At 42.8% G+C, this 12,128-nt stretch overlaps 1 protein-coding gene across 10 annotated transcripts in view; it reads right to left on the minus strand.

The window, feature by feature from the left end:
* PLCL1 (phospholipase C like 1 (inactive)) overlaps window positions 1-12,128 on the minus strand; it is a 199,071-nt gene that overhangs the window by 22,030 nt on the left and 164,913 nt on the right. For all 10 annotated transcript variants that reach the window (XM_080599883.1, XM_080599885.1, XM_080599892.1 and 7 more), the window contains 2 exons: window positions 4,848-4,923; window positions 655-764 (listed from right to left, as the gene is read on the minus strand). In XM_080599883.1, coding sequence (XP_080456009.1) covers window positions 655-764; window positions 4,848-4,923 — 186 coding nt within the window. The remainder of the gene's footprint in view (window positions 1-654; window positions 765-4,847; window positions 4,924-12,128) is intronic.

The raw sequence follows: 12,128 nt of genomic DNA on the forward strand, positions 1-12,128 counted from the left end.
ATCCTTACTTCTTTCCACCTTAGGCTGTCCCTGGGCAACTTTACGCAAGGTCAGACATCCAGCTGCCATGGCAATTTCTGGCTGATCAGTGCTGAACCAGGAGCTAAAGCCCACTGACTGAGGCGCTCACTACGCAGCGTGTCACCACGCAGCCAAGATGGAGGGCAGCTCTTTTAGCTATTTGGATGGTGCTCCACTTTTGAAACACACCCCTGACACCTGCAGGATCTATAGTATTTGTTGTGTGTGCTTTCATGACAGCCTGCCCCCTTTCCCTCTCCTTCCCCAAGAGATGCCCGTGTCTTCATATTACAAATCAAGTGTCTGAGACCCAGTGACCTCAGACAGGTCACATTCACACATTCTGTGTGAAGCAGAACAGGCAACTGAGACCAGGTCTCTGAGCATACAAACTAATGAGCTACCCTTCCTCTTTTGTGCAGGCTTAGATAAATTCCCTTCCACAGCTTCCAAACTACAGTTGTAATTAGATGTATTTGATAAATCTTAATAATTGGGGGTTAACTTATACATTCCATTTAAACAAAACGTGTCTCCAGTGTTAATAACACAGTACCAAGAGATAAGCTAAAAAGAGCAAGGATGTGCTTATAAAGTTAATAGGAGACACAAGGTGGTGCTTTCTGTGCTTACCTTCAGCACTGTGATATTCCATGCAAAGCTTTCAATGGCTTTGCTTAATTTTCTTCCTTTCAAGCCTTCCTTTGTGCCGAGGTTATGGAGCTCTTCATGGAATTCCATCCCTAAAAAACAGATCACTACATCACCCTCTGCATGATTGATTACCCCCGTAAAATGTTCAGTGAGCATTTTCACTGTTGCAGCTGATATTTCCTACATCCTCTTTCCGTGTTCCCCCCTCTTCCCTGTCATGATCCCACCCTGGAGAGCATCTCCCAAATAGAAGTGTTATGTGCAGCCTTGCAGCTCTGCCTCCAATTGTGTATTTAACTCTCCTTTCCAGTCCAGGGGTCCTACACAGGCACATGCCTGTTCCCCACACAAACATCCCTCCAGCGCTTCTGATTGCAGTCTGCTTTGCTGGAAGTATCATGACAAAAGGCAATCACTTGTCACTGTCCTTCAATAGATGTACCTTGGGAGGCAGTCTGGCAGACAGGAAAGATACCTGTGCAGCATGGCAAACACAGACTCAGGTGCACAACTCCTCATTAATCTTAATCACAGTCATATAGAAAAACCCTTGTACTCCACAATGACAAATTATTTCATGAACGCACACTGCTAATCACAAGATTGCTATTCCTGCAGCCTGTCAAGCTGAGACTTCCAACCGTAGACCTGGGAATTGGCAACATTTTATTGCTAGTTTCTGTAGCAAATGTCTGCAAATCCTTTGCTGGATACAAGAACTTGAGAATCTGGGAGCAGATTAAAAACCTTAATGAGCCCAATTAGCTCACCAATTCTATGAGATTTGCACAGTGTATGCAAACATTTCTCCAAGGCTGCTGTGGATGAAAAGACAAAATGGATAGAGAGCTGGTTGTGTTCCCTTAATTTGCACCTTACAAAGGCCAAATTGGCACTAAATCACTCCAAAATATCTGAAGCCCGTCCCAGCTGAACAAACCAAGTTCAATCTCCAGTTGTTTCATAGCTCTCCCTCCCCTGTTGTTTTAAGGCAAATGTCACTCACAAGTTCAGGCTTCATTGAAATTACATCAAAGAAACCCCCATCGGCACCTGACAGAGAACACCTGCATGGAGCACAGAGGGGCTATTTTAGCAGGGTGACTGAAGGAGTCAGCCCTCTGATACTCCAAGGCAGCTTGCAGTCAGTGTAAGCTTGCCCAAAGCTCTCCTGGAAGACTGACAATAGGCTTCCTTCTGCCTTGCACTGAATCTGGAGGCAGCTGAGCCACTGCTTGAGAAACACTGAGGGCATTCAACCTCACACAATGTAAGGTTTATCTACTGTTTATTCTCCAAAACTTCACTCACTCACAAGTTTTGCATATCTAAGGTAACAGAGTTCCTGCAATACTTCCTTTGGAAAACAGTCTAAATAACTGCACCTCAAGAAAGATTCCCCTGCAAGCTGCCTTGTGCCAACTGACTCAAATAATTTCACTTGAGTAAGTGAAAGAAAACCTCCAAGTGACTTGCTTTGTCCTCTGAAGAAATACAAAGGCCAACAGTGCTCAGTTCCACTTGGGCAGCCCTACCTTTATGTAGCATACTTTGTTTTTCCCCCTTCCCAGATCTCACTTTCCCACCTGTAAACTGGAAATAATGCTGTCCCAGAGAGAGGCAGTTACTAACATTTGTCAGGCTGTGGAAAGGAGCACCAACGAAAACGTCTAGTAGTTCAGTCCTCAAACCTGTTAATGCATTGGGCCAAAACCATACATGAAAACAAACAAACAAAAAAACCCTGTAAACTCAGCAGTCTGAGAAGTCATCTGGGGGAGCAGAGAGGGTCCCGTAGCACAGAGGGCAGGGACCAAAACAGGCTGGGCTGTGAAGCAGAGGTCGGGTAGGAACACGTGTCCAAGGGGAGTAGGACTGGGCTGAGGTGAAGGACAATGTCACTTGCAATTGTACCTCTGACACCTCTTAACTTATGAGTGCTTCATCTTGCCACATTTAAAATGTTCTTTGGACAATTTGCCTGGGTAACACTTGCAACAAACTAATCAGCAATCAAGCACTGTGAGGGATCAATCCTCTCTCTCGCTCCTTTCCTCTGTCTTAAATCCCGAGGTTTTATATGAGCACTGCATCTCTCTCCAGCCTTCTTCTCTATCAGAAATATTTTAAGGCTAACAAAGCAAAACCAGTGGAAGTACAAGGAGATGCAACAGTAAAGAGAACAAAGAAATTAACAAGGAGATACAACGGTAAAGAGAATAAAGAAATTAATCTTTTTGCTGGGGGAAGGAAGGAGAAAGGAATTGCATTCAACTTTGGACATCAGCCTGGTGACATGCTTCTTGCCCAGAGAAGCTGTGGATGCCTGATCCCTGGAGGGGTTCAAGGCCAGGTTGGACGAGGCCCTGGGCAGCCTGATTTAGTGGGTGGCATCCCTGCCCATGGCAGGGGGTTGGAACTAGATGATCTTTAAGGTCCCTTCCAACCCAAGCTGTTCTATGGTACAGTCCTGTGTCGTGTTCTCTGCCCACGTCACCAGCTCACAAGGACTTCACAGGTCCTTCTCTCTTTGCGCAGAGCTGGGTGGGTACGGAGCTGGTTGATATTCCTGAGGGTCTGCATAATTTGGTGCTGCTCTAAATTATAGCAGCTAGAAAGACCATTAGCACTGTATTTTCCCGTCACTGTCCCATTTCCTAGACCCTCTGTACCTGTTGAAGGCTTTGTGCTGTGGACATTTATGCTGTTTGTGCAGATACACAGGGGGAGCCAAAGCACAACCCAAGATGAGGCCCATGAAATGCAGAAAGACAAACGTGCTCGCCTCCCCTCCCTTTGCTACCACAGCTCTGGTCATGGCTCCAGAGCTCTGAATTTCCATGAGCAAAGACTCCGTTCCACCCTGCTCTTGTACCACATTAAAAACCAGTTAAATGTTATTACTGTAACAGTTTCCTAGTTTCTTCTAATTAAAAAGATGAATTAAGGAATTTACTACAAAGCATCAGTTTCATTCATTATTTACATTTAATAGAAACGAATGGCTGTAGCCTCTGTCACTTGCCAAATCCAAAAACACCTATTGGAATAAAACAGTATTTATGACTGTTGGGGTCTCAGAAGACTTTTCTGAGGTCACGAATTAAATACAGTAGCAAGTGTTTGCATTCCTGACCTTTGAGGCTTGCTGCAGATTACAAAAGGTGCAGCTGTACAGCTAGACTAGAAAACAGATTTTATTTCAGCATTGTAAACCCATAATAGAAATACACTGCAAGGATTTATTCTGCATGGTTTCTGATATATGAAAGCTGACGGATTTAGCTGTAGAGGATTAAGATCTTACTACCACCAAATGAGGACTCTAATCTCTCAAGCAGGGTTTATTTTTGTCTATCAGCTGAAACTACAGGAAACGTCCCAGTTTGGAGTCTGGCTTACTGTCCTGAACAAGTGATGAAGAGAGTTTTCATGAGTAAGCCGAACTGCGAATCGCAGACACTTTGGTCATTCTGACCATCCTGAAAAAGGACTGTGAACCCGTTGCAAAGCAGACAGCATACAGCCACTTCTGAAATCATCTCCTCCCTTTCTACTGATGCACACAAGACAGCTCTAATTCAGGCAGAGACATCCAATATCATACACCAGCAAAATACGATCTGCTTTAAGTCTACTTACACCTATTTGTGCCCGCGTAACTAAGATACATAATGCATAGCCACACAGATTCATTGTGACATAATGGGATTATATTGGTGCAAGTTTCCAAGCTCAAAACCAACCCGAAATGGCAAAATTAAATAAAGGTAGGCAAGAAAGCTTGGTTCTGTAGGTTTCCAAGCCTTTGCGTTTAAGGCAATAGTTATGGCAGAGAACAGAGCTCAGTAAAGGCAGTATACCTTCTCACTCCCTCATTTTAATTGAATTCCTTTCTAGTTCATTTGACTCATTTAAATGCTGTCAGACATTTCAGAGCTGTAAAGCAGATGGAGAAATAGACTTGAGGTGAAAACTGAGGATTTCTCCCTGATCCTACACCTCCACTGCTGCTGGAGGATGAGCCTTCAGGAGGGTGGAGTCTGCTACAGAAAGACCAGGATACTCACTTAAATATCAGGTGAAAGATGATGCTCAAGTTGCAAACTAAGAAAATGATGGCACATTGTTTCCCATCTCCTATCCAGAACTGCACATTAGAGGAGAATTACCTGCTTTCTGACACTGAACGATCTTGTCGTGAATGATGTCTGCCGTCTCGATAAGAACCCTGCTCTCTTGAATCATCTGTCAGAAAATAAACAAAAAACAACTTCATTACTATGGTTTCCTGCAACATCTCATCCACTGAAAGGTACAACAAGGGTAAAACTCAAGAAGAGCTCTGTTCTGCGAACAGCACTATAACGATTGGATCGTTGCTTCATATCAGGTCCCCTAGATCTACATCAGGCTAAGTGACAGTTGCTCAGAAGATCTTTGTTCCAGAATCAAAGAACAGCTGTTTTACATCAGTGAGACACCACTGTAAATAATGTGAAATGATTTCAGGAGAAAGGAGAGTTAGCAGACAAACAACACTCATTCTATATGAAACCAAGCCCTTCATAATCAGTACTTTTCTTGAAATGCAAGGAGAAATAAATACAGTGCTCAACATAAGTTGCTATCAAAAATGTTACCAAGCCATGAACAGAACTGATTTCAAAAGATATTTAAGCCTGTGCGCATCTTTATGCACTATGGTAGTTCAAAAAGCTTCAGTGTTTCTTGAGGTTCCCTTTGGAGAAATTCTAATCTAAATCCTATAGCTTTCAGCATCTCAACACTGCTGCTGAAGTTTAAAAGGGTAAAAAAAAAAAAAAAAAAAAAAAAAAGAAAAATGCAGGTAGTTTCACCAAGAATGCTCACAAGTTTCAGAGATACCCATATCTATGTGGCTTCCTAGAGTACGCCATTAAAAGAAACACAGACAAAATACCCATTATGGGACAAGTTTCCTGAGTCTCCCTTCTTGCAACTGCTTTTCTCCTTTGCTGTTAACAATCCTCCCAAAGCCCTGCAGAAGCCCAGACAAACAAACAAATTGTTTCAATGCTATAGTCTGTGAAATTGCAGAAGGCGGCACATACATCTGTTACAGAAGGAAAGAACATGCTGTATAGCAAACTGTGTCTGAGAATAATCTCACTCTCCTGGGACCTACATTGCAAAACTCAATCAAATCCAGGCAGCATGAAAGAGGTGCCAATTAGAAATGAAGCAAACTGAATACTGCCTAATTTTACATCCTGAAATTACAGAAGCCACCATCTGAAAGCTTTGCCAAAATGTTACAACTGTTAAAAACATTCCTACTTTCAAATGTACTAAGTATGAAAACACAACCAGTCAATTGCAACAATTTTGGTGGAAGACGGTATAAAAGTACTAAGCTAACACTTGCATATTAGCACTTCTTATTGTTTTAATTAGATACAAGGGAGGAGACATTTTTGGAAGTCACACCCAAACTTCCAAATTCTGGAGAAATTCATATCCAAATTTTGCTGCTTCTGCCATCTCTGTCACTAATCAAAGCTATTAAGATAGGCTTAATTTAATAAAAAATACCTATGCCTTTACTTTGACATAAACAAGAACATGAAAAAAATAAAATCCATTACCAGATTCACAGACAGAAAGAAAAAGGTCTGACACATCTATAGAGTGTAAAATTATTTATTATCTATATAAATATACAAAATTATTTATTGTCTATAGAGTGTAAAATTATTTTTCAACAGAAGATGCCTGGTGGATATACCTGAGACGTAAATTACTTTAGATAGTATCCTTTGCCTTTCACTCTTTAATACTTGCTTGTTCGTGCATCATGTTGATTTTTTCTCTTTGATATTTTTGCTTGACATCTAGAAAGAAATGACATTTTCTACCCAGCCTCTGGCTTTTCCATGCTGCAGCATGTAGTCATTTTGTGTTGAAGGAGCTGTTCGGCTGCCAGCTGAAAGTTCTGCAGTTGGTCTGAACAGCACAGTGAGTGAGAACCCCCCCACCAGCAAGTCACTACAGAGGCAGGCAGAGGCTGAATGTGGTTTCGCAGCATGCAGACATGGTGCCTGCAGGAAGCTCCCCTGCCACCCTGTCTGGCCAGGCACTGATGGCTCCTCCATGCCTCACATCCCCATCATCCCTGGGGCCTGCCAACCACCAGGGCATGGGTCTGTGCTTGCGCTGACCATGCAGCAGCACCAGGAAGCTGACCCATGGAGCCAAAGTGCCTGGCTGTCATGTGCTCAGATCTCCAAAGTATAAAACTTGATTTACGAGAGTCACATTTATGCCACACACACACACACACACACAAAAAAAAAAAAAAAAGTTTGAGAATCATGAGTTTTACGTGCAATTTGGTACAAATGACCTTGACCACGTCTTCTTCCAACTACTGGACTCATTCCCAGGAGTTTCTGCTGCAGTTGTCTTTGGATTATCAAACATGAAGGTATTACTTTTGCTTTTAAGAGAGAAGTAGCAACAGGATGTCAATTTTCCTTTACTGCAGAGCAGGCAGAGCAGCCCTCCACTCCTTTGATGCTGACATCACAGTCTCGTTGCTCTCCCCTCAGCAAGAACAATTAAAACCAGATCATACAGCAGAATTTAACCTGCTCCTATCTTCTCACACAGCAGCACTCTTGACAAAAATAAGATGCTTTTGTCCCATGATAAATCCGAAGAGTTATTTCAGAGTCTCATGGCTCAGTATCTGGTGTTAAACGATGCCTTTATTTCACCACCGGATATTTGTTCTCAGAGGTTTCTTTAGGACGTATGCATTAGGTAGAAATAACACATCCTGGGTGTACTATGGTACAAGACTTTGGCAGGCCTATGGTGTCTTTCCCAGGTGTGATAACACTGCACGCAGGACCCAGTACTTCTGCGTTACAGGCCAGACTCTGATCCCAACAAGAATCAGGTGCACATTTTTAGCTGGCCTGAGATCACACTTCCTAGCTCCACTGTTAATGATTGCAATGACAAGTTGGTGTGGATGAAGAAAGGATGTTCACTCTGAAGAATCAGAGATGGATTCATACAGGTAAGATTACAACAGGCAAGTAACTGCTTTCCAAGAATAAAATTATAGCACGGGGCTTTGGTTTTTTTTTTTTGTTTGTTTCTTTAAGCCTGTCACAGTAGATGTTCTTCAAATCCTGGGAACACAACTGATACAACCCTCAAAAAACAGTCAAACACTAATTAAAAATCTACTCCCTCCCCCTTCCCCTCGTATGTTTTCACTGACATGCAAGGTAAATATCCCTTAGGGGATATTTACTAAGTTAGCACTGTAAGGACCAGCTAAGAAGCAGTTACTGGTTACTGCTTACTGGAATTAATGCTAACATTTGGTCACTACTCAGCCTTGCACAGGTGAAAGCAGGTGACGGGGTGCCAGCTGACCAGCTGAGGCTGTGTCCCCTCGTGCTGGACACTGTAGAGCAGACAGCAGTTTCAGCAGGTTTCCCAGCTGCAGCAGATGATGCTGTCCAGGGATGCAGCACGCTGTCTACAGGCATCTCCACTTGGACCCTACTATCAACCCCTGGGAGATGCAGCTACCATGGCTTTGATCATGTCAACAGCTCCGGCACACAGTCCTGTGATACGGCATCTAGATACACAGGGTTGGTGTGTTTTTTTTGGCACCAGTTCTCAAATGACTTCACCATCTCCCAGTCTGAATGCTCCCAGCTTTTCCAGTTGGCATCAAATCCAAAGCCCTGCTTGTGGATGTCACCTACTTTTATTTGTGGTGCCAAGACAAGAACCAGAAGCTCTAAACACAACAGGGAGGGCTGTGAGATTTTCTTCTGGGAAGGTAACCCCATAAATCACACAACAGTCCCAGATTTTCAAGCCCAGTCTTGCCAGCAATATTATGAAATCCAGCAACATGTCTCAGATGCGAAGAATGAGCACTCTTTGCAGCCTGAATTTCTATACACCTTCACTCTGCTAAGGCTGCTGCTGAGTGGTGCTTCTCCAGGCAGTTTTTTAAGTCCCAATCTTCTGCCTGGAACCCATCAGGCTGCTTTTTAATGTCAACTCCCAAACGGCAACTCGGTTTGGTAAGAGGCTTTCAAAAAAAAAAAGGAGGTGTCCTAGTCCCTCAGAAAACTCGTGATCCACCAGTGTCACCTCCCAGACACTGATTTTCAAGGGATTAACCACACAGAAACATGTACCGAAAAGCAGCCTTTAAAGGATGGATGCTATATCTGGGTCCACTTGGAGCTAGGACAGTTCCTGTTTCCCATGTTGGAAAGATTAATTTTGAGAGTGATGTGTTTAAAATAACTACAAGGAAAAAAAGGACAAAAATAAGAGTGAAGCCACACAAAAACCTGATTCTGTTATAGGGACTTATAAAACTACTTTGCTGACCAGCAGCGTACACCTATTAAAGTAAGCACGAGGAATAAGGTGAATGGGAAAAACTACCTTTAACAGACTTTAAAACAGACGCAGAAGGGAAGAGCATAAAAACAGAAGCTTTACTCAAGCTATCCTATATAGGCATGAGAACAGAACTCACTCAGCATCCACATTACCACGAAACTTCGGGAGCGAGTTACACACCCTGAGTCACCACTTGGTCTGACTGCTATTTGCTGTGCACCTCAATGCCATTTGGGACCCTCTGACCACTATTTGGTGCACATCTCAACGCCATTTGGGATCCCACTCATTTTAGAACCGGGCTCTGCCTCCTGATGGACAGGGGACCCACAGAGAGTGTGCGGGGCGCTTCTGCGCTTGGCAGCTGCACTGGAGGCAAAGTCCTCCGGGAGCAAAGGATGGCCCTGCTCCTCCATCAGGAACCCTGCCACATCTCCATGGTGCAGGGCCACCAGGACTGCGCACGTCCCGGAGGTGCTGACTCTACTGTAGGGGCTGCAGCGCAAGAAATGCTCTCGCACTGCACAGCAAAGAAGGGGTTGCTCAGCCTGACAGAGGATGCACATGGCACAGATCCCTGAAGTAGGTGTCACGTTTAACGAGCTAATGGGGATGAGGAATACAAACCCTCATCTGCATGTGTTAGCTTTTTTCTGCAAGTTAGCTCTTCTAATTGTAACGTTATGAAATGCCAAAACCAAGAAGCTTAAACTTAATTCATTTCAATCCACCTGAAGCACCCTGTTACAATCATGCAGGTTTCTCACAACAGCACGGGAAGCAGGAGCTGGAGCTCAGGAGCTCCCTAACAGACAGTGTATGAGAACCAAGAGGTGGAACAGACCACAAGCTGAAAACATAAATGACCTGGCTTATTTAAGTGTCCAAACATAATCTGCAATATCAACTTTAAAATCACATTTGCAGAAGGAATTATATTTAACTTTGTCATATCTGTTAAGTGTTAATACAAAGATAAATAATTTAAGCAAAATATAAAATATTTTTAACACTAAAGATGTCATTTTTTAACTCACAAGAAATTAACAGACATTTCTTATATGTACTACAGACAGTTTAATCACAGGATCAGTACAAAAAGAACAAAAATGTTATTATTTTTTACTTTAATGAACTCCTGTGCTAGAAACCAATTTCTTCCTTCTACTAGAAGCTATTCTACAAATTTAAAAGGGGAGAGGAAATTAACACAGCAGAGTCTCACCACAAAAAAAAAAAAAAAAAAAAAAGGACAAGACAAGAAAAGCCTCTGGTGGCAAATTGAAGTACTGCTCCTGCTGGGAAGATAAATGATATAGAAAGGACACTTCAAAGAATCTTCTCATAAATATTCCAAAGGTTAGAACAGAAACCAGCAAAACATCAAATTAAAAAAAAAAAAAATCCAATAGGAGCTTCCTATTCCTATAGGTGTCTCCTCTTTGCTGTTGTCCCAGTCTCTTACGCCTGCTTTAGACAATGACAAATTTTGTCTTGGTAAGGAGTACCATATCACACTTCTATTGCTACCAAAAGAAAAAGAAAAAAGCTACAGAAACACAGCCAACTGGAAAAACATCTGAAGTGCAAATTGAGCTCATGAAAATTTCAGCAGGGTTCTCTCTTTAGCATCAAGCATTTCTTGCAGACATTTGGGACATGAAACTGCCAGACAATTAATCATGTGCCAGCAAGTCTTGTTAAGAGGATGTCCCCATGGTGCCAGGACGTGGGAAGGAATGCTGGCCACCGGTGTCCCAGTGCCCTCCAAGCTAGTTTGCTGTATCTGAGCCTTTACCTGCAACAGCCAAGTAAGAGGAACAGTTATCAGGGATGGTTACATTAGTTGGAAATCTCTGAAATACCTTAGCCACACAAACTGCAAAAGGAACTGAAGAAAATTCACTTTAAGCTCTAATTTTATGATTTTTCTTCCAAGTATTTCTAGGGAAATATGGTGTCAGAGCATTGCAGAATGTGACCTGGTGCATGAATACCAGTTCTCTACAAAACAACAGAAACAGTGGAGGAACAGGGGAAGGGGGCGGCTTTCAACATGCTTGTGCTAAAACAGGCCATCTAAAGCACCCAACTGGTATCTCATTCTGTAAGAAAAGTTCTGATCTGACCATTTTCCTATTTTAGAAGGGTCTAATTGATGTGGCTCTCAGAGAGAAATTGAGAGAGTGGTGGGAAAAGAGAGAGAATTACAAGAAAAGGAGAAAGAAAAAGGATAATTGCTTTCCCAGTCTATATCCAATTTTGGATAGAAAGCTCTTTAGGACAGCTATGAATTCAATGTCCATGTACCGGACTGTGTTTGACGTCAGTGCGTTATGACACTTTCTTGGCAGTGAGCATTATGCTCTGCAATATCCCTTGTTTTCAGCTGTTCAGAGAATTGTGAAAAATGGCCCTTGGGGATGAGGCTGTCCCAGCTGAAATACGGATTTCAGTGGAAAAGCTCACCAAAAATCTATTTAGTCATTTTGTATTTACATAAACTGGGAAAATGGGCTTCCTCCCTGGGAATAAATAACTGTCATGCCTGCGTCGAGACAAGGACTGAATCTGAAAGAAAAGCAGACAGAAGAACAGGTCCTCTCTACACACACCTCTGCAGACTTCTGCTAGCGTGCACGGACCAATCCCTGTGTCAAAATACAACTGTCATTAAATACCTCGGTGTCTACAACAGTGTGACAGATACTATTTCACTTCTCAAAAATCCCCACAAAATCTCTACATCAGCTGAGAGGTTAACTCCAACTTGCTTTCCCTCAACTGTACCAACAGACGTGCTGTCCGTCCTTACCTGTTACAAAATAATCACAATCAGCTCCTGTAAAGAGGCCTTAATTTTTCTAGGTGTTGTGGTTTAACCCGGCTGGCAGCTAAACACCACACAGCCGTTCGCTCACCCTCCCCCCTCCCTCTCTGGGATGGGGGAGAGAAACGGGAAAGTGAAGCCGGTGAGCTGAGATAAAGACAGTTTATTAAGACAGGAAAATAATAATAACAAT

This window comes from Anser brachyrhynchus (genome assembly GCF_964034855.1).
Source record: "Anser brachyrhynchus genome assembly, chromosome: 7".
In the NCBI taxonomy this organism is placed as follows: domain Eukaryota; kingdom Metazoa; phylum Chordata; class Aves; order Anseriformes; family Anatidae; genus Anser; species Anser brachyrhynchus.